Genomic DNA, 24,420 nt, shown 5'->3' with positions numbered 1-24,420 from the left:
TTGAAAAGTTCAAAGAGATTTCAAGTACATCACTAGTGGGAACTTGTCCTCTGAGAAAACATACCTTTATGATCTGACACAAATCAATCCAATTAAAAGTTTACAACCTAATCTCGGCAAAGGCTGTGACTGGAATTTAACACAAGTCAAATGAGTTATATTTGTGCAATTTCACATTAACAAGATAGAACCTACTTCAGCAAAAATAAATGTTGGTTTATGGATATTGAACATGGTTTTGAAATGATTGTATTGAAGCATGAATGAAACCTTTATACAGTTAACAGTCAATCTTACGATCAGCATATTTTCGGATATGATTTACACCAGCGAATGAAACGTCCTGTAGGGCCACAGGGTCTTGTTTTCTTTCAGTTGGAGCCCAGTATTTAATTAATCTTGTTGTTTTATCAATTAGACATATTTAACATTGTTTAAGGGTCTTTCACAGATCACTTTACAGATTAATTTCCTTCATGGTGTATTACATATAACATAATTAGCAGCCTATAAAGAGGTATCAAATAAATCCACTTAATTAGGTAATCGCCCCCAATTAAGTTACTTGGTGCCTAGTTGGAACATAAACCAGCAGATGCTGTAGTCAGTAGTTTGAGACTCCTGATCTACAATTTGTTTGTTTGAGAAGTGTACTCAAAATAATTGATAGCAGTCAGTAAAAGCTGGAAAGTCTGCGTGTGAATTAAGATTGAGCACCGAGAACAGTGTTACACTATGGAAAATTTGTTTTATATCTACCATGAATATACACCAATTGGTTTGTTTTTAAAATATGGCCTGACATGACCCAGACATGATAAATTCTGTTTTAATGAGACTCCGTATTTAGTCGTTTACATGGCTCTTTGTTTTTAAATCAGAACTTTTTTTTTTTTTTTTTTAATAATTCTCGGCATAGGTAGTACTGCTTCTTTCTTTTTGAAGTACACTGTGCAGACTCATTGAAATGACCTCAAACCCCCTTTCCCTGAATGAACTGCACTTACTTCCACTTTCTCTCTACTGGGAATTGGTTGGCTACTGTTTTAGACCTAGGAAGCTCTGGGCTAACATCCAGGAAAACCAGTGAAACTAACACCACTGAAGTTGAGGAACTATTCTGAACTAAGTACAGCTTGTTCTCTCGTTGCAATGTCCTTCTGTTTATTATTATTTTTCCAGCATGTCAATATATATAATACCGTAAAACTTCAATTAAACGCCCTCGGCGTTTATTCCAAATAACTGCAAGAAGCCTCGGCGTCAGTCGGAGACCGGCGATTGTATTAAACATTCATAAATAAAAATATATTGTGGACTCATGCAGGGTAAGAAGAGCCTGGAAACATTGCTTCATTGTAGAAGTAGGCTAATAGGCCAGGCTTTTATTATTATTATTATTTAAATTATTATTATTTTTAACTATAAAATGGATTGAATATACATTGGATTGAAAACAAGATACCGGTAATTCTGTTAGCAGTCTAATATATACTGTGAACTCACTAAATAAACATAAAGCACTTCAACAAAACTGTGGAAATATGCTTTAAACCAAACCATCAATATTATACTTCATTAATGCATTGTTTATGTCGCAATTGACAGTTCAATCACTACAATTAACAGCAATACAAATATACAGCTATATATATATATATATATATGTATATATGTGTGTGTGTGTGTGTGTGTGTATATATATGTGTATATATATATATATATATATATATATATATATGTGTGTGTGTGTGTGTGTGTGTGTGTGTGTGTGTATATATATATATATATACACACACACACACACACACACTCACCTAAAGGATTATTAGGAACACCTGTTCAATTTCTCATTAATGCAATTATCTAACCAACCAATCACATGGCAGTTGCTTCAATGCATTTAGGGGTGTGGTCCTGGTCAAGACAATCTCCTGAACTCCAAACTGAATGTCTGAATGGGAAAGAAAGGTGATTTAAGCAATTTTGAGCGTGGCATGGTTGTTGGTGCCAGACGGGCCGGTCTGAGTATTTCACAATCTGCTCAGTTACTGGGATTTTCACGCACAACCATTTCTAGGGTTTACAAAGAATGGTGTGAAAAGGGAAAAACATCCAGTATGCGGCAGTCCTGTGGGCGAAAATGCCTTGTTGATGCTAGAGGTCAGAGGAGAATGGGCCGACTGATTCAAGCTGATAGAAGAGCAACTTTGACTGAAATAACCACTCGTTACAACCGAGGTATGCAGCAAAGCATTTGTGAAGCCACAACACGTACAACCTTGAGGCGGATGGGCTACAACAGCAGAAGACCCGACCGGGTACCACTCATCTCCACTACAAATAGGAAAAAGAGGCTACAATTTGCACAAGCTCACCAAAATTGGACAGTTGAAGACTGGAAAAATGTTGCCTGGTCTGATGAGTCTCGATTTCTGTTGAGACATTCAGATGGTAGAGTCAGAATTTGGCGTAAACAGAATGAGAACATGGATCCATCATGCCTTGTTACCACTGTGCAGGCTGGTGGTGGTGGTGTAATGGTGTGGGGGATGTTTTCTTGGCACACTTTAGGCCCCTTAGTGCCAATTGGGCATCGTTTAAATGCCACGGCCTACCTGAGCATTGTTTCTGACCATGTCCATCCCTTTATGACCACCATGTACCCATCCTCTGATGGCTACTTCCAGCAGGATAATGCACCATGTCACAAAGGTCGAATCATTTCAAATTGGTTTCTTGAACATGACAATGAGTTCACTGTACTAAACTGGCCCCCACAGTCACCAGATCTCAACCCAATAGAGCATCTTTGGGATGTGGTGGAACGGGAGCTTCGTGCCCTGGATGTGCATCCCACAAATCTCCATCAACTGCAAGATACTATCCTATCAATATGGGCCAACATTTCTAAAGAATGCTTTCAGCACCTTGTTGAATCAATGCTACGTAGAATTAAGGCAGTTCTGAAGGCGAAAAGGGGTCAAACACAGTATTAGTATGGTGTTCCTAATAATCCTTTAGGTGAGTGTATATATATATATATATATATATATATATATATATATATATATATATATATAATGTATATATGTGTGTGTATACTGTATATGTGAGAAATAAATTAATAAAAACACGTGATGGTGTTATTTTTTTTAAATTAATATATGGTATATTTGCTGAAAACAAGAAAGATGCGTAACTCGGCATTTATTAGAGACCAGCTTTTGTTTACATGAGTATTCAAATCAGCCCGGCGACTGTATTGGAGACCAGCTGCTATTTGAGACCCGGCGAGTATTGGAAGATTTATGGTATATATATTTTTTTTTATCTTGCACATTTCACGTTCAACAGTATGGCCTTCTTTGGATTTAGTCTTTGTGTACAAACTCACTTGATATTTTAACAAACATCTATCCTATATTATGGCTCCATATCACCTTTACCCATAATTTTAAACTATATATAGTAGCCTCCATTGTATTTTGTTCCTATATGTATTCATATGTATCCAGGGGATTGCCAATCTTTTAAAAGGCTATGTTGCTCATTTTTGGTGTAAAGTGAAATGAATTTTAATTGGAAAATTCAGGAAATGAGCCTTGAAAGAGCTGAGATAATTGTACTTTAGCAGCTCTTGGTAACTAGGTTTTATGGACTTCCAAATGTCACACAGGGATTCAGATGACTGTGTCAAGAGGGTAAAGGAAGTTCCAACCCGCAAAGCTATGTTTTGATGTATAAACATTTAAAAAGAACTGGCAGTGATTCTTTCAACATCGATCAATTTTATTTTTGTTCGATTTTTTTTTTGTTTTTTTTTTTTTTTTTGTTTGTTTTTTTGTTTTCCCCCCTTCACTATTCTTTTTTTTTTTAATGGAAAGCTTTGAAAATACTTTACAGTTAATGTCATGATTTTAATTTTATTATCCTTTCTCTGAACTACTGCTGAATTCCCTTTATTAAATTGCACGCTGTAGAGATTTTTTTTCCCACCCTTAGTCTTGTATGGAAGGGAGGCCTCATTTAAAAATCTATCTGATTTGTATCCATGTAGAATGTACTTTCTGTGATATATTTTATTTATATTTTAGGTTAATTCTAGATTTACTGTCATTAAACATTTACTGTGTAATGGAATCTGAATGCAAAATTCTAACGGTTCGAAATGGGGGAGGCTAGGAAGTACCGCTTGGGATAAAGTAAGAGACTTTTTCTTAAATCAACATCTCTACATGTATGGAATTTGGAATTTGGAAGAAATCTCAGCAGTTTATAGAATAAAACAAAAATGTTCATTTTACCCAAACACATACCTATAAATAGTAAAACCAGAGAAACATCATTTTTCCAAAGCTGTATATTCCTGTCCATAACTAATATGATCATATCAATGCAAAAGAATAATATATGTCTTGCATTGTGATTGACATGGAAATGTTAAACAGGAAATGTTAAATTATCACCTTACTTAATTGAGATGCTCAATGTAATAATTGGAAGCATTTTTCAATCCATGCTTTTCTCATAAGTCACTATTAAAAATAAATAAAATCAGAGTATATAAACTTTTACATATATTCACACATTGTATTTCTTCTGAATCCAGTGTGTTCTGAAGAAAAATGCAAAAGGTACTACATAGACCTTCTTCAAGTTACATATTTCACATTTATTATTTTTTTAGATCTTTAATTTAACCATAATAGTTTTCACATGGTTATTCAATGAAAAAGGAATTCCACAATCTGCCGCTGATTATTAATGGTTATACAACATGACAAATTAAGTAGATTCACATGAAGCGTCTTAGTGTTTTTTAATACATTTTTTTAGCTTTTTCAGAAACTGGAGTTTCTTCTTTGGAATTGTTCCTACATCACTGATCTGACGAATCCCAGCCAATGTGAATCATACAGTTTTTCAAGGTGGTTCCACACGATCCATAGAGTAACAGCCGTGATTCAGCAAAACACTTGTGTAACACCAGTCCACATACTCGGTTATCACTCAGCTTTTGCATCATAATTAAAAGTAAGTTGATTTTAAACTGAAAGATATTGGACAGTGCACCAGTTTTTTTTTTTTATGAAATAAGTATATTTACAATATTATATAAAACCCATACATCATGAAGATATTTGAGTTTCCTCCACACCATAATGCTATCAGAAATGTAAAGTATATTTAAGAGGAGATAAGAATTTCCTATGTTCCTATCCCTTTCTTTGTCAAGGAGACATTTGAGAAAATGGCTTAACAGTCCACTTGCTTTCCGTCATTATTCCTTTATTAATATCTGGAGAACACCATCGAGCTGTTTTTTTTTTTTTTCCTCTCCTCTCAGAGCTTTTAGCAGCTAACACACGCTGCTGTTTGCAAAGTAAGTGCATTTCTTGAAGTTTTGACATTGCTCAGAGATAATGCAGTAGGCAATGCTAGTCACTGTTTTAACCAAGACCACACAAGTTTAGACCCTCACACACAGCAGTGGAAGTATGAGTATAAACTCTTATATTGAATACATTAGTGCCCAGACTGAAGCCAGTTAGTCAAAGCCTCACTGTGCACACAGTCCCGTTTCCCTCAGTGACAGATCTGCATCGGTCTGAATGCCTGGCCTTTTTTTTTTTCTTTTCTTTTCTTTTTAAGCTTTACATGAAAAGCAATAAGTAAAGATCATTTGTGGGGACATATGAGGGCACTTGAAAGTTGGCATTTGAATGAAATGCTATTGACTTATGCTGAACACGTCTCTAGTAATTCAAAACCCTTTTTAACCATTTTAAATAACATCTTAAAATAACATCTAGCAGTGTTGTGGTTTGAACAGGAGCTCGAATTATATAGTTCTCTGGTAAGAAATTGTAGGGAATTGCTGGGGGCAATATGTATGTGGGGGGTTTGATTTTTACATCGCCAGTGCTGAAATAAACAAGTCCTGATTTATAAGCTAGATAATTTATAAGAAAAAAAGTTTAGATCTGTGTTTTACCTAAACGTATTACTTTTTTTTTTTGAAGCTGCTTAATACTCTTTATTGATAATTTGAAAGGAGAACATTATACATTTAAAAACTAAACAATGTGTGAAAAAGAAATGTGTGAGCTCGTAAATGGTAAAATCAATGCAGGTTCTGGAAATAGGAATTACAAACTTCAAAATGGTTTGATTTGTCAACATCATTTCGCCTATCACTAAACATTGTCCTGTTGCTGTACAGCACATCTACATGGGAAAAAAAGATGTTGTTGGCTTTATCCTTGAAATGCCACACTCCAGGTTTGAATAGCTATAGAGTAAGTTAATTGGCAAACCAGTAAGCTGCTTTTGGAGATGGAGTGCTTCTAAACTCTCTAATGCCCTATTACTAATCAGTACTGTTTGTTTATGCAAAAATAAATAAAATAATCAAGATGACATTTCTTCAGTGTTTCTAAGATGAAGGTGAATTAATTGAGGCATACCTGATTTCTTCGGTATTGTCTGTGCGGATCCCGAGGGAGGTTTAAGACGAGCCAAATTGCTACTTTTGTCACACAAAGCATCCATTATGCAGAGATCTTGTGAACCCGAGTTCGACTCCTGCCAAAGACCTTTCAGTAACATTTTTCAGGTACCCAAATTCCTCTTCTATCAGGCGTCGTCTCAATCAGAGTTAAGGACTACATCCATCTCAAATTCTAGGCAACTGAGGTCCAGGGTCTTTAATTGAAATTACAGCTTGATTTTTGACAGGACCATTACTGTCTATCCATGGATTACATTCTGTTAACTCCATGTTTGTCGCACGTAGCTGTAACCTCAGCATACCTTGAATACATACCTCGGCATAAAGGGCGGCCCTTCATTCTCTACAATACAGTATTTGCAGATGTACTCCACTTTAATCCATCTACTTCTGTTGGACTATTACTTCTCACATCTTACTACTGATAATCGGCTTTGACAATATGCTTTTTCTCCTATTGAGACAGGGAAGGTATTCATGGCAGACAATCTCGATGCCAATGAGCATTGCTCTACTGGGACCAATGTCAGTGTCAATTTTTCACTGTGTGTTGTTTGCTATGCTCATAGGTAATTCAAATATCCTTCACCTTTTTGATTTTGACTTTGCACTTCATGTACATTGATAGTAGATTCACTCATTCTCTTGAATTGTCCTTTATACACTCACCTAAAGGATTATTAGGAACACCTGTTCAATTTCTCATTAATGCAATTATCTAACCAACCAATCACATGGCAGTTGCTTCAATGCATTTAGGGGTGTGGTCCTGGTCAAGACAATCTCCTGAACTCCAAACTGAATGTCTGAATGGGAAAGAAAGGTGATTTAAGCAATTTTGAGCGTGGCATGGTTGTTGGTGCCAGACGGGCCGGTCTGAGTATTTCACAATCTGCTCAGTTACTGGGATTTTCACACACAACCATTTCTAGGGTTTACAAAGAATGGTGTGAAAAGGGAAAAACATCCAGTATGCGGCAGTCCTGTGGGCGATAATGCCTTGTTGATGCTAGAGGTCAGAGGAGAATGGGCCGACTGATTCAAGCTGATAGAAGAGTAACTTTGACTGAAATAAGCACTCGTTACAACCGAGGTATGCAGCAAAGCATTTGTGAAGCCACAACACGTACAACCTTGAGCGGATGGGCTACAACAGCAGAAGACCCCACCGGGTACCACTCATCTCCACTACAAATAGGAAAAAGAGGCTACAATTTGCACAAGCTCACCAAAATTGGACAGTTGAAGACTGGAAAAATGTTGCCTGGTCTGATGAGTCTCGATTTCTGTTGAGACATTCAGATGGTAGAGTCAGAATTTGGCGTAAACAGAATGAGAACATGGATCCATCATGCCTTGTTACCACTGTGCAGGCTGGTAGTGGTGGTGTAATGGTGTGGGGGATGTTTTCTTGGCACACTTAAGGCCTCTTAGTGCCAATTGGGCATCGTTTAAATGCCACGGCCTACCTGAGCATTGTTTCTGACCATGTCCACCCCTTTATGACCACCATGTACCCATTCACCATGTCACAAAGGTCGAATCATTTCAAATTGGTTTCTTGAACATGACAATGAGTTCACTGTACTAAACTGGCCCCCACAGTCACCAGATCTCAACCCAATAGAGCATCTTTGGGATGTGGTGGAACGGGAGCTTCGTGCCCTGGATGTGCATCCCACAAATCTCCATCAACTGCAAGATGCTATCCTATCAATATGGGCCAACATTTCTAAAGAATGCTTTCAGCACCTTGTTGAATCAATGCCACGTAGAATTAAGGCAGTTCTGAAGGCGAAAGGGGGTCAAACACAGTATTAGTATGGTGTTCCTAATAATCCTTTAGGTGAGTGTGTGTATTGAATGTGCTTGACCAGTTTAAATGTAAGATTTTTTTGGTTTATAATCCAATCCTTTAAAAAAAAAAAATGGATCTTTAATAATCGTTTAATTGATTATGTTCAAAATTGCAGTCTTCACAGCAAAATATCCTTACAGCTTTTTTTCCCCTCTCTCCCTTAAATATGCTGTATGATGTGTGAAGTTTCATACTGTGGGGGTAATACTCAATATATTTTTTCATTTTCTGCCACTAGAGTGATTTTACAAGATATTAACTGCTCATGCACCTTGGGCACAACATTATAAAATGTTGCAAAAGGAGGTCTCCTTGGGTAAATTGTTAAACAAGATTCTGAACTTATTAGGTTTGTCTGCCTAAACAAAGTCAATGATCCTTATGGAAGGGGGTTGGGAGCCCAGGCGGCAGGGACCTGTACACTTTAATGTTCTTTCAAAAGCTCAACCCTATACCACTCCCCAAGCAGTGGATTAAATGCAATGTCTAATGATGTGAAAAGGTTTAAACTTCACATAGTTAACATCAGGAACAATTGAATCAATTTTTAAACCTAAATGGCATGACCGATTCTGTTATGGTTGGAAAGGCAAGTATTTCACACTGTATTAGGAATCCTTCTGGAGAATCTATGTGGTATGGTTACTTTGTTGCCAATGGCTGTAAGTAGTGTTTTGTTTTAAATTTAAAATTAAGACTGCACCACCTAATCTACCCATGTGAAGTTGGTGAGGGAGGTCACATCTGTCCCTCTATTGAGTAGCTGGCAAATTACCAAAAGTCTCCACGGATTACTCTTCATAACCTGTTGGGATTTCATTGCTGATGCCATTGTCTCTGGAGCGCCTGAATTGGTTTTCTATTTTCAGTGGCCTGCTTTTATCAAGTGGAAAAAGATGAGTCTTCAGTTGTGATTTAAAGGCTTACATAGACTGGAAGATCATTCCACAGTTTCAGGGCCCTATAACTAAATGCTTTGCCACCTGTGGTTTTCGTGTGTATTTTTGGGATCATCAGATAACCAGCTTCCTGGGTTCACAATGGCTGACCTGGAGTATGTTCAATTAGAAGATCTTTTAAATAGGGAAGTGCAAGTTCCTTTTGTGCTTTGAATGCGAATAGGAAGACTTTGAAATCTATCTTGTAACGCACTGGGAGCCCCATACCGAGGTGAAATGTTCATGTTTCTTTGTCCACTGAAGTTCAGCAATAGCTCTATTTGTGCTACCTGACAGAATGATCCAATCTAGATATAACAAACACGTGTATCAATTTCTCAGGTCAGGTGAAGTTAAAGTTGTCATTTTAAAGTTGTCCTGTCAGCACATGATGAACATTTAGATTTTTGTCCCCTAGAATTAAGAACTCTGTCTCATCAGATCTTAGCATAAGGACATTTCATCCAGGTTTTAATCTCAGACAGAGCGCAGAGTAGGGTTTGTATTGCTGTTTTATTGTTTGGGTTTACTTACAAATATAGTTGCATGTCGTCGGCGTAGCTGTGAAAATTAACATTTGTCTTCATTTGATGATATCACACAATGGGAGCATGTGTGATATCTAGCCAAGAAATGTCATTGTCTGCCTGGCGTCTCGTCAGAAAAATGTGGGAAAGCTAAGCTTAGCACTTGTGCATGAACAATTATGAGTTTGGTTATAATAAGGACCAATTTTCATAATGGGATTGGCACAGTGGTTAATATTCTATACCCTCACTAACTTTATTTTCTCTGCCTCTTTAAAAGCTTCCCCCTTTTAGCTTCTCTTGTTCTCATTAAGTATTTTTTTTGTTGGTGTTGGTGTTTTAATAGATGTCACTAGTACAAAGTTTGTATGTCTTTCTAAAAGTTCATCCCATACAAATATTTCACTGTAGGTTTACACTAACCGTAATCTGCGAATGTAATGACTAAGTAAAATGCCAAAGTGTATATATTTACTTTTGCACTGTGTTTACGAAAGAACATAACACTGTCTTTGCCTGTGCTCTTTCTGAACTTCTCTGCCTGGATCTAAATGTTGGTGTGGTTTTTCAAATTAGCAAAGCACGGTTTGTCAAGTTCAATGAAAATAAAATGCGGGGTAACTAAACAAACCGATCAAAAAATGCAAAAGCATTTTGTTCTACTGGGAACACCAATGTATTTATGCAGAATATTATCACTCAGTTTAGTTTGCTTTTTTGAGGAGAAACCTATTTGCATCTTGAAGCTTCTTAACAATTAATTTGGAAACGTAGAATCTGTATTTAATATGCAAAGACTTTAATCTGTCCGGTGAAGCAGAATCAAAGGTGTGGCGTTATCACTGCCTGACAGGAGCACTTAAAGCATTACTATTTGCACTTGCCGCAGTCACAGTAATGGGAAATATAGTTCATTGTATTTACAAACTTAATTGAAACTGTTACTAAACAGCCTTGCATAATTTAGAGATTTCTGGGACCCAGGGGCAGACAGCCCTAAGCATGTCATTCTCGATAATTGGAATTGGGAGTACAGCATATACAAGTGATTTAACTTTTTATTCATTCATTCATAATCTCCATCTCAAATGCTTTTTTTTTTTCAAAATGAGATTGAGTAATTTTTGTTTATGCTCATGGGGACAAGATTACAGACAGATGTACACAAATAAATCTCACACCCCGACTTCTAAGTATAGGAAAGGACCTGAGTGTAGTTAATATTAGTTGCAATATACTTTTAATGAGGCTAAAGAGAACTGTAATTACCAGATGACAATCAACTAACTACTGAAGGGAAGTAGTTTTACTAGATTCACTTCCCTTTCAGAAGTCCATTGCACAGTAGGATTTTGATTGTGAGAATTTAGTAAAGACTACTTATTAGGGACTGGATGCACAATATCTGAGCTGATACCTCATGAGCACAAGAATCATTTACAATACTACACTAAGCCCATGTTCTGGAAGACCTCATTTTAACAAGCATAGTGCTATAAAGAAGATAACAACATCCTGCAAAGCATTGGAAGCCAGCTCTGCTATTTTATTTAGACCGGTGCAGTAAGATGTGATGGCAGCTGTGATTGGATGGATGGTAAACACCTTGGTTATTCAAGATCTCAAGAATTATTTCAAATGTGTCTTTCAAATAGCTTGTTGGCTTTCATAACCATATGGAAAGGACGATCCTTGGAAAAGCTATTAAATAAAGGAATTCACTTCCAACAACTTGGAACTGATCAGATAAGCTTTGTTGCTGCCATGAACAAGTGAAATGCATCTGGTATTTTTAGAAGTGAAGGGAGACGTCTAGAATGTCTGGGACTCCACTTGTCCCATAATTGTTTGAGCCAGAAGGAAATCAAGCATAAAGTTATTTATTGTTATTCTGCCAAGTTCCCCATTTTAATTTTAATTATTTAAAGCACCCAAAACAGACAAATGCAGTAAACATTAGGCTTTTTTGTGTAATATATATATATTAGACCACATCTCCAGCCATTCGGCCAAAAACTCATACCCGATTGTTTATCATGGTCTGGTCTAGAAAACAAAAAACAACAGACGTGGTGTTTAAATGTAGTTTCATTACCAAGCACAACTGTTCATTATCAGTTTGTGCAGTCTGTACCGTGGACAGCCTGAAGGTCTCTAAGCAAAGTGTATCACAGGTCACATTGCATGGCGATCTCTCTTGGTTTTAATTGCCGCAGACTGGAATACATCACCAGAGTAGACTGGCACTGTGGCACTTAAGCAAACAAAACCAGCATGATTGCATTGTACTTGAACTAATCATTAATCTTGGCTTCCCAGCCATTAGAGACTGCTGTGTAGAAGTTAGGAAATAAACTGCATTTTCTCCTTGATGAAACAACAAGCGTTATTATCTTAAGAGGAAAAGTGTGCATTCTATGTATTTGATGAATGACTCTCCAGTGATAATTTGTTTATAGGGCACATCCTATTGAATCTGATTGGGCTATTAGGATGGTTATGCATGGAAAAAGGCACTTGGTGTTTTTTCCTTTTATCCTAATACTGTTTAAATGCTTTCAGGCTCAGTCCAAATGTTTCCATGTTATTAACTTTGGCAAGGTCATAAAAGTGAATACTGTGGTGTATTATTTACCTGCAGTTGGAGAGAACCAGCTACTGTTTCATGCCATATGTTAATCTGATATGAGCAGGGGGGGATTCATATCGCTTTTAAAACAATTTAAAGAAAAAACAGTGAGTGTGCAGTCTGTGAATGTTGTCTGAAAGGCATTGTGCAAATGCCCTTTTAGCAGCATTTTCAGCTGTAATGTGTAAATCAAAAAGTAGAACAATAGGTGCCCAACATGATAACCTATGAAAGCAGACTGATTTCTGAGGAAATTAGATTGACTATGGCTACTTGCCATGTTGGAAGGAAACTGCTCATCCTCCTCACCTGCTCTATAATGAAGCAATGAACCTTTTATAGTAGACAATTTTTCTAATCAGGCCTAAGTACACAGTGTGACAATTGAAATCAAGTGAGGATTTCATTCCAAATATGATTACTCTTTGTTTAAGCGCTTTGTAACTGAATTGCTGCTCACTGTCTGTATTGTGTTGGCAGCTATGAGTATGATTTTTGAAACCCCGTATTTACCTGCCAGCTTGAATATTCATACATAAATGACTTGTCCCACCATACAACATTTCAGCAAGGTCATTCATACTGTACAGCTCTGTGTGTAGGGTGTCATAGACATAAAATTATTGAATTTCTGTTTTAGGTATGATCAAATCCCAAGGGAAGGTCATGTTGAATTATAGCGCCGATGGAGATTCTGCATGAGAAGGGTATGGCCCTAGCAGTATAGACTTTGACTTGGATGATGGAATAGATGGAAATAATTGATGTAATGAAACGCAAGACTGACTAGTCCTTCTGATGGGATTGCAAGTCGGCATGTGGAAAAACGTTTATTTTAAAATGCATCTGAAAATGAGTACAATTGTGATTCCACACCGGGTATGCCATTTCAGTGCAGTTAGTTTTGTTGTGGCATGAAAAATATACTTTATTCACCACATGCAGATTGAATTCAAGTTGGAACTCCTAACTTTAATTGAGTTGTCAAGTTTCTCGATCATATTTGTTCAATCCATATTGTTATTTGGAGAGAGAGGCTATGAAGATTTCCCCTCATTTCTTCCCATTTCATTAAAAGCCACTAAAGACTTTCATTATATATAGGTTTAATAGACCAAGTGACATGGGGAGATCATTTGCTTGGCATTTTTGTCATGAATGATTTGCTTAATTAAAGTGATCACCTTAATTCAGCTTTGCTGCAGCACCCATACTGTGTCGGTGTGTCTGTCTGTTTGTGTGCCGAAACTCTTCAGAGAATAATCTATCGATGGATCAAGGATGTGAGACTGTCAGACTGTGTAAGCATTATACTTTACAGAGCATAGCTTTGACATTTAATAAATGGCAAGAGAACAAGACTGTCGAAGGTCGCACTGTTGAAGGGTTTTAATTTACAAAAAGTATTCTCGGGAAAATATGTCGAGTGCCTCCGATATCTGTGCTGACAAATGTGTTTTAGAGATATGATCTTGGGAAAAACTTTGGCTTTGTTGTAGCTGAATGGCCCTGCTTTTGTTCATTCCTGGGACACACATCTGAGTCACAATTACAGAAATCACCATTTCTTGGTTAAGTTAAATTTCAAGTTAATGATGTGATGAGCTGAGTTGAAATAAAGATTTCTCTTTCATTCGCAGCAGGCATTGCAGACTGTCAGGCACAGACTCCTTTTGCATGCTGCGTGATAACTTTTTCTTTTCACGATTCTCGATTTCCAATCTGATCAACGCAATCCCATTAAAGGTGGATTTCCGTGGGCAGGGGCATTATTAAACGCAGATGACCGTACTGATCATCCTCTACTTTAGGAGAGATTATTCAATGAAGAGACCAGAGATCAATTGAGGAATTCATGGGAAAATACCCTATGGTTAAAGAAGCAGATTTGTTTTTGTTTTTTCACCGTAAGAGTATAGTAAATTAATTTTGCAACAATATGTGCACAATATGGGTGAGATTAAAGGATTAAGATATAATACAAAACCAGTCACACAGTCTCTTTGTGTGTTTTAACAACACACTCAAACATTGACAAAGATCTGTTTGCTCTCACAATGTGCAGGCAATAAATGATCCTTTTAACATTGAAATTGCGTATACTGTATATGGCTTATATGCTGAAAGGGACATCTCTTGGAAAGATGCACTGCTGAATGGTGAGCATTTGTGAACAAAGACATGACTGTCACTGACTGACTCCCTGAATGAAAAGAATTTCGAAGCCGAAGTCTACAATTTGTGTATACATTCCAGTAGCAAGCCTTGGTCAGAAGAACAAAGGCTTTGGTATGGGAAGACAAAAGTACATTAACACACCGACATTAGCCAAGTTTGGTGCAACAAGGTCATGAACGTTGACGTCTCACAGCTAAACAGCAAAAGTTTCGCATTAAATGGTGAACTTACAGACATTTGACGCAGACGAGATGGGAAGGATTACATTAGTCGGCTCTTTTCTGTACCTAACAGAAGCTTGAGTTCTCAGTGACTGGACTACAAATGCAATTCATAATTTTCCTGTTGGATACAGAATACATGAGCAGCTGATGCCGACCTAAAAAAAAATAAAAAAACGAGACTTTTCCATTTTTCCCCCTAATGTATTTCAGTTGCTGCACCATCCTTTTTAAGAGGTGTGAAAGGCATTAGGAATGGCACACATAACTGCAGCTGCTTTGTCTCAATGAAAGGACTGACACTCAAGAGATCTGTGCTAGATGATGGCAGTTGTTAAATGTACTTCATGACAGTTCCCACTAGGAACTAAGAGCAGCTATTTTCTAGTCTATCACTGTGGCATATAAAAGCATAGCTATTAACCCCTTGCTTCCCTCCTGTGTCTATTCTGCTCAGACTGATTAGACCCCCCCCCCCCCCCCTCAATCTCTTCTTGCAGAATTGGAATGTCAATCCATCTTTATTATCTCCTGCTAATTAGAACATTAGTGTCATATCTCTTTTCAGAGGTGAGAAATTACAATAATCATATTTAAGCAATAACAATAAAAAGCTTTAAATGAGCATTTGTCCCCCTTCTTTGTAAGTATAGTATAGTAGAGAGAGCATTAAAACCTGCAATGCTGAAAGACAAGTTCAAGTTACATTTGTGGAGTGGACAGACAGATGTACAGGAACAGTAAAGATTTCAGCATAGACATGAAATAGCAATAGATATGAAGACGTAGATATCAAGTAGCTATAGAAATGAAAATATAGATATCAAATAGCTATAGATATGAAAGCAGAAATATCTAAGCTCTGTTAGAACTTCAGTTCCGGTTTGTGATCGTGCCCTGGCAGGTTCACTCCCTCCGTTCTTGTACAGTGCATGCAAAGACTAATCGGCACCTAAGGCGCTGTTTTTCTGACGGCTCCCTCTAAGTATCTGCAACTGTAATCGGTGCTCTACCACCTGGTGTGCTTGGCACAGTGGGGTGCCTGTGTTTTGAAGCTGGCACTGCCAGCATGGTTTGGCACTGGATGGTTGGTGGACTGCAGCTGTAGCTCACTCAATGCACAGAGGGCTCTTAAAATAAATTTAAAAATCCAGTTTACACACTTTTCAGGGCACGTGTTTATGAAGCTTGTTCTAGTGAATGTTAATCATCGCATGAGCTAAAAGGTACATATTTGTTTTTTTTACAGACAGACAGACAAGCCAAGTCTACAGCAGTAATGAAAAGCACAATAAATTACACAGTAATTAACATTTAAACATTGACAGGAGTAATTTTGGTTTCACTGATTAAAACAAAAAATTACTTAAAAAAAGAAATGATTTATGACTTTGAATTTTAATCTAAATTGGATTTATTTAATTATCTGCGTTTCTCTCTTTAATTTGTATCCCTGTCCCCCATACATTTAATCAAGCATCTTACAGGTGGTTATTATAACAAGACAAAAAATCCCAAAGGGTTTCCAAAATCTATAGTGAACTGGAGATACATGGATGACTACAATTTTAATGAAGTGACCCTGTTATCCTCAGAGATTCTGTGGCTGTGTAAATGGCTGTTTCATCTCTATATCTTAAGAAGCAAGAGGAGAAATTGTGGCAATTGTAAAATGAAACTAGATAGTTATTCTCCACTAGTCAGGCCAAAAATATCTGGAAATTAATATTAAATGGGATGCTTCTATAACCAAACCTGTTAACTAAGCAGAAACAGAGAAGGCTGGTGAAATATTACTACACTGTGGAGAGAAATTGGTTTTACTTAGTGAGGGAAGTTGATTGTGAAATGTGCTTTTGAATACGTTTCTGATTATAGGTTTTGTACATTAATACCCTTTGAATTTTGTCAGCTATGTTCTGGGGTTGTATCTTAAGACCTGTCTGCTTAGTTACATCAGCTGTCAGGGAGTGAATACTGCAGCTGCTGCTCTTTCTGTAGTGTTGACATGCCAGCTGAGTATGATCATTAATTCTAGTTATGGGTTTGGGCTTGTAACAGGTCAGATTGACTTATCTTTGTAGTTTATTTCAAATCACTTTAGTAGAAGATGTAGAAATGGAGTCAAGACATGGTTGTTTTTGTTTTAACAGTAATATTATTCCTGACTGTTCTAATAAATCATCTTTGGGACCATTTTGAATCCAGTTCTTTCCCCTACCTCTGCTTTTGTCAAAAAGGAAATGCAGTCCATTCTTAATTAGTTGGGCCTGGCAGTTCTGCTGGAATAAGAACTAGGTTTTTTGTTTCTGTTTTTGTCCTCGACTGAAGATTTTCTTTCTCTCGCACTTGTAACTTTTTATTAATCCCAGCATGGGCTTTGTTGTTTTTAAACCTGACGGAGATTTAATTCATGTATAAACCTTCAGAATTATTCTGTGGCCAAAAAATGTATAATTCCAGGAATGCTTTCAGCGCTTCACTGCACGTCACCGGAGAGAGATACTGAATTGGCATAAGACTGTATGCTCTCCAGATGGTCAGGTCTCCAACAGCTTTTTTTTTTTCTAGTTTAATATTTATAAGTCTTATTCCTTGTTTTGTTTGCTTTGTTTATTAAACCGTTCAAAATCTAAATTGAGGCCATCATTTTACATTCCAATCTGTAGGCTACATCCAATTTTAGGCTTCCGTTTAATACAATACTTAAAAGATCTTAAGAGAAATCATTTCAAGGACGATCATAATAATACGTTTCATTTTCAAAACTTTCTATTTTGGAATACATTTCACTTCTATCCCCAGTGCTAGTTTGGACAGCATCTTTTTGGCCCACCATTTTCCTAAATCACTTGACAATGTGAAAAGTCTCCGTAAACAGGGATGTTTGGCATTGAACAATTCAAAATAGATGTAATCATGTCTAAATCTTTCTTTTTACAGTCTGCTGCTGAATATGTGAAGACCCATTTGCCCGAGCTCCTGAAGCAACACCTACAGAATTATGAAAAGGAAAAAGAGAACAGTGTGCTTTCTTACCCCAGTATCCTGGAACAACATATCCTTTCCATCGACAAGGAAATGTTAGAAAAACTGTCAGCCTCTTATGATGAGGCAGGTAAGTCATCACTTTCATTATGCATCAGTTTTCCGCATAGGAAATGTAGCTATAGCAACATTTTGAGGGCCCAGGCACTGCTGGCTGAATTTGTAATTGAAATTACTTTTTTTTTTTCCTTCTTTTGAAGAACTGAAGAGCTTTGTAACCTCTGTGTGTTAGTTATTTTCAAGGCTTGATCCACAAAAATGTTACACAATCGAATCTGTACTGGCTGTTGACTCAATGGTAGTTTTCATATTTAATTATATATATATATATATATATATATATATATGTGTGTGTGTATGTATATATATATATATATATATATATAATTACATTACTAACCATGAATAACCGTTATTAATAAGAAACAATGCTGTATAGTCTAGTGGTGGAAAAGGAAGCTCCTAGAGATTAAGAAAGCACCCAGCTTCATCATCCAGGTAATCAATGATCTTATATTGTTGGAGTACAGATTAAATTGAAATAACCTGCAAAATGTTTAATATTTGTAGGTTTATTACAGCTGTATTAACATTGTTTACTAACATATGTTTCTTGATTTTTGGGACTTTGTTTACCTTTTTAATACAGTTTGATCACAAGCACATAAAAGCTCTCTTTGAATCCCCACCTTTATAACTTATTTTTAGATATAGCATTTTGTTTCATATTTAAATGGAAATTGCATGCATCTGTTTATTTTGTCTATTATACATTGAAACTAAACCTTGATCTTTTAAGAGCTGAAAACAAGTGCTTGTAAATGATGTTCACGATGTGATTGATCACATATAAAAAAAAAATACTGCTATAGTAGACTGGGAACCTGCTGTGACAACAAAAGGGGATTTCATACAAATAGCAGCTGCTCACAGTGATGCTACATCAAAAAGGTTTTTGTTAGTTTGTCAAAAGCAGTTTTTACAGGCAAGTGGTTTAACTTTCGCTTTAAAGGGTATTAATCTTTAGACTTCAAAACATAATTTGAAAGAGGGATCTGTTATCTGTATTTTTTTGTTTTTACAGCATTCCAAATAGTAAATCAAATCAAATCAATCAATTAAGATGTTTTAAATTAAATGAACCATAGCAGTTGAAGTAATTTGGTTGTCTGAGATAATGCTGAAAGGAATTAAGCTCAATTGAAATCAAATCATCAGCTTACCTGCCAATTTCAAACCCAGTATTTGAGAGTAGGTTTTCATTCTCTTGAAGAAAAGCAAAAATTCAGATAAAAAGCCAACTATATATCACTTATTTTGATACTAATACTATGTGAAAGGAATGTATTAGTCACATATGGCAAATAGGGCAATTAAACATGCAATTGCTAAAAACTGGAAGATTTTCAAACGCAATGGATCAAAGTCGGGTCACATTGAATGTAACATTAAAAATAAATGTGCAAACTCCCATGACTAGTTTTTGCCACACTGCAGTGGTAACCCACAACACCACCCTAGTAAAACCTTTTTTTTCTTCTTATTTACAGATGTTTTAATGAATATGTGTTGGATAATAATAAGATTATATATAGCTGCAATTAATAAATCCTAAAATCTTTTATACCGGAGACCACTCATTTATATATTATTTAATGGAAGATTCCTGTTGGAAATGTAACCCTTAGAGTAACGTATGCCACTATATGCAGTGATGCACAGCATCTAGGGATGAGATGGGAAGTGCACCTGGGATGAGGTCGTAACTGAACTGCCTTCCTGCCATGGTGATTTTAGACCGATCACAGGGATGAATTGGAGGGGATGATTGCTATTGTGCAAATGAAATGTGTTTATTACAACTGTATGTTGTTCATGAATGTGTGTATTGTGTCAAAGAGCTGTGCACGCAGACCCTTGTAAATATGTTCTTGGCTGGTTGATGGCTTGCCAGATGCTATGCATTCAACAGATCAGACGTTTTGTTACAAAAATCATTATATGCTTTACACCTAAGACTTTGTGTATATGTATGTATATAAAAGGTAAGTTTACCTTACACAATTAACTCTCCAGATGCAATGCAGAAAAAGCAGTTGCTTTCCATTTACTTCATGTCTGGAATTAAATGCATTTCTGTAACCTTTTCTCAGGGACCCTCTTGGCTGAATTTAGAACTGAAATAGCCATGTTTTATTCATGTTGGCCCCCTCCTGAAAAAGCACTGATGATTTATTTATAACTAAGAAAGGGTGTAAAATATTCATAGCAGGATAATAAAGAGGATCTTCATTTATTCAAGATCGAAATGCATTTTATACGATACCTACTGCTTTGTATTCTGATCATGTAAGCCATACATGGAAAAAATGTTAAAATTGGTCTAGACCAGTGTAATTGTATTTCTTTCCACCCAAAGAGATTTTTCAATTAAACTTTAATTGAATTAGTAACTGATTATGGGAATAAAATGTTGGAGTTGTACAGTAGCACACAAAATTGGTCTCATACAGTGAAAAATGAACCAAGGGACTCTGACTGTTGCAAATGGATTCTTAAAGACCCTTGTGTGAAATTAACTGATGAGCTTAGTTACCATCTTATTTTAGTATGCTTAAAATAAACATAATTTGTATTTTAGCATATGGTTTTTTTCCAATAAAACAGTTAATTGTTTATTTAATATATAAAGTACAGTTTAAAATGAGTTTACATTTTTCTATTTACTATATCAGTGGCTTTTAAAATACACAATGACTAACTCCACAGCTTGACAGGATTGATGACTGGAAGGCGATGGCCATTAATAACTGAGTTTGTATCGGTTTTTCCCCTCCGAGTCAGACTCCAGACGGAAGCAAACAGTCTTTGTAAGAACTGGTGAACTTCTAACACTCCAGAGTATTTGATCTATCAGCAAATTTTATTTCTGTGCTCCCGGTACCCAGTTACCTGATGGTACGTTCCTTGTCAGTTGCATTACTTCGCTACATCCACATAAATCTTGCAGATTACATAGTTCTGTGGTGGGGGGGAGTAGGTCTTCATTATGTGTTTGTTCTGTGGTCTATAGACTGTGTGTGAGAAAAGCCAGAATTACATGTTCTCAAGGGCAGATTCTGTATGAAAGGAGTCAGGAAAATCTTGGTATCAATCCAACTGCCCAAGAGGCCAACATGTTAAAACAAAATGGCATTCCTTCTAAAAGACAGCCCAGCTGGGTTAGTGCAGAGCAGAACAGTAAATGATAAACCACACCAAAGACGTTTTGTCCACCAAAGGTTAGGTTCTTTTCTAAACTATATATTCCACAATATACAGTATTGGTCCTTCATGAAAAGAAACTTCACATCATAGTCAGCATCTAGGTTGCTTTGCTAGCTGAACGGTCTTAAGTGAAGCTCTGGTTTTTGTGCTGGGCGATTAAAACAAAAATAATTTTGTCCTTTATGAAGACACAAATTTCAGTTACAGTATCATATCTTTGTTTGCAAAGATCCACAGTGCAATAAACGACATTCACCTTCCATTTACGTTCATTAGGGGTCCCAAATCGCATTGAAGTAATGTCACCATATCCTATGTCAATACATTCTCCCTTATATCAAATGGTGTTTTGTGCATTGGGTTCCTGACTCTTGCCTGCATGTCTTTTTCCTGTACATTACACTTCACGTTTTAAAGGCATCAACCATTATAAGCTTTTAATAGGCATTGACAGTCTCCAGGATTTAATTATTGTGGATTTGATGTGTGCTTTAAGTACATATCTGTGTTATTGGGTTGTAAACCACATCTGAGACAGTCACAAGACTGCACAGCTAACAGAGTAAAAACAATTTGTCAAATGTGATGGGGGACTCCCACAGGGATGAGGGGCAGATGCATGTTCTAGCCTTTAAGTTTCACCATAAAAGAGCCATAAGAGAACCTTTTCTATGGCCTTTTCAGTCATGTATTCACCTTTCAGGATTGTTTCCTTAATCACACTTCCCAGGTCTTCTGGAGAAAGAGAAACTGACTGCTCTACTTAAAGGGATTTTACTCATGGGTCCTGGATTTTATTTTATTTTTTTCTCTTCCTCCCTCAAAGCTAATACCTGACAGTCAATGAAAACTGCCCCTGGTGCTGAATCTTAATAGCACTGCTATGTTTTTGCCACATCTATATCTTTGCCACTGGAATAGTTTGGCCGTATTGGAATACTGAAGGATTCCAGCCGAGGTAACTTATTCCACTGTGTTGCACATGCTTGCCTGAACAGTTTTTTTAAATATATTTTTTAAATTATTTATACATTTTATTTTATATCGAAACTCTTCACACTCCATTACTGAACACTGATTTTTATAGGAATTCCCCTAGGTTAGGGACACACAAAACAATACACAACCCAAGAGTCATTTATTGTTTTCTCACCAAAAATAAAACCAAAAATGATCGACCCAAGTGTGATTTGTGTAAATGAGCTTGGAACCTGATACCTCTTTATTATTCACAGATGTTTCGTTAAGCTAGTAAAACATGATTTGCAGTGAATTTGATGGAATTGAACCAGGAACAGTTTAACTAAGTGGAAAAGGTTAATGATCATTAATAATATATTATACTGCAGAAGAAGCAGAAAGCAAGCTACAACTACAATATCCAAAATGTTTTTTTTTCATTCTTTTGCCATCACAGTATTTCCCCCCCCCATCCTGCTAAACCTGTCAGCTCTTTGCTCATGTCACCTTTTTCACTTTTCCTTTGTTCGACTTGATCGGGAATGGATTTAAATAAGAGTATTTGATACTCTTGAAGTTAAGCTGAGTCACACAAAGCAGGGCTTTGTGCAGAGGAATTATACATCAAAGATTATTTTTCCCCCCAATTGATATTCTTTGATAGTCTTAGCAACTATTTTTATATTTTTTGATAAAGCCTATTAAAAATCCCTTTGCAGTCTTTTGATTTCTTCTTTTAATTTTCCGATCTGTATCACAATGACATGTACTTATTTTCGCTGAGGTTAATGTTTGAGTTTAATAGTTGGTGGGGGGGGGGGATGCCAGCTAGTGCCTATTATCATTGGAACTTGATCAAATGTTACATGTCTTTTTAAAATAATTAACTGGACCACAGCTGAGACAGGTGAAAGCTGAAGAGAAAAGAGAAAAAAAATAAAAGGTGGATTGAGAGAGAGAGAGAGAGAGAGAGAGAGAGAGAGAGGTTTTTCCCAAAGCTATTATTTCCTAGGTTAAGTGTAGCACTGTTTTTTTAGTTAATGAGGGGATAGGAGTTTTCTTTTTGCAGCATTTTAATTATTTGTCCTACCCCGAGGTAAAAAGAATTGGCTTTTGTGTGCACTGCAGTTGTTTTATCTCTTTTTACAGTAACTGCAGTTATGTGTAAACTGGTTTCAGGCAGCTCTGACAGTTTTAACTAATGAAAGTCTTTATAAAAATGATTTTAGCAGGACCCGTACCATTTGCCAGAGTCCTGACAATCAAGTTGTTCTATTGTAATGTGACTTGCTGACGGAGTGTGTTAATCAACCAACTGATGAACGTCCAACATCCAACATCCAATAAATAAAATTTTAACAAGGTTATAAAAACTTATCTGTCCCTATCTGTCTTTGTTTTAGGGAAAGAAAGTCTCAAGGACAATCTTATTATAACCAGTAGGAGCAATATTTACTTTAGCTGATTTAGTATGCTCGGATCTTGCCATTGGAAAGTACACTGTGACAAAGTACTTAATGAACTTTACACAAAACCTAAAGATAGTTTGTAGTTGTGGATATTGGGTCATGTTGTCAAGCTGTAATTGGTACAAAGGTTGTATTGATACATATTCCTCTTTGCCAGGGAACTGTGCCCATATGGGCCAATCCCTTTTAAACCTAAGCCAAAATAGTTCTGGATATTGATATTTTGGGAAAGCTGTTAAATAAAATGTTATTAACCTTCCAGATAGAAAGAATCCTCTCTTTTTAAGAAGTCTTTTGTCTGGAGAGATAACATAACAATAGACTCTTTTAAAAACTGGCAGGTTTGAAATGGTGTTACAGACATGAATGGCCTATTTAGACGATGCTTGCAGACCTGGCGCTAGCAACTGTGCAGCTGTACAGTCCTGCAGCTGTATAATGAAGAGCAGCATTTAATTTATAACATTTGTGTACTCTGTTCTCATAATGCAACAATACAGTACCTTTAAATTTATTTATTTTTCATTCGAGGTGGGACAATTTCACCTGTACACTTGGAATTAGCCAGTGATCATTACATTGAACTATTTTCCTTGTTACCTTTTCAGGCACAACGTGTTTGATCGCGCTGTTGTCAGATAAGGAGCTGACTGTGGCAAATGTGGGGGATTCCAGGGGAGTCCTCTGTGACAAAGATGGGAATGCCATTGCTCTGTCCCACGATCACAAACCCTACCAGCTGAAGGAGAGAAAGAGGATAAAGCGAGCAGGTAAGGGAGCCAGACCCCAAAAAAATATGCATCTTTTTGTT

At 36.6% G+C, this 24,420-nt stretch overlaps 1 protein-coding gene across 1 annotated transcript in view; it reads left to right on the top strand.

The window, feature by feature from the left end:
- The window catches only part of ppm1lb (protein phosphatase, Mg2+/Mn2+ dependent, 1Lb), a 55,084-nt gene that overhangs the window by 29,335 nt on the left and 1,329 nt on the right, over positions 1–24,420 (top strand). The window contains exons 2-3 of the mRNA XM_066709369.1: positions 17,809–17,983; positions 24,218–24,379. Of these exons, the coding sequence (XP_066565466.1) occupies positions 17,809–17,983; positions 24,218–24,379 (337 nt within the window). The remainder of the gene's footprint in view (positions 1–17,808; positions 17,984–24,217; positions 24,380–24,420) is intronic.

This window comes from Amia ocellicauda, chromosome 7 (genome assembly GCF_036373705.1).
Source record: "Amia ocellicauda isolate fAmiCal2 chromosome 7, fAmiCal2.hap1, whole genome shotgun sequence".
Taxonomy (NCBI): domain Eukaryota; kingdom Metazoa; phylum Chordata; class Actinopteri; order Amiiformes; family Amiidae; genus Amia; species Amia ocellicauda.
Note: the sequence above shows the minus strand (reverse complement) of the source record. Positions and strands in the feature narration are given on the sequence as shown.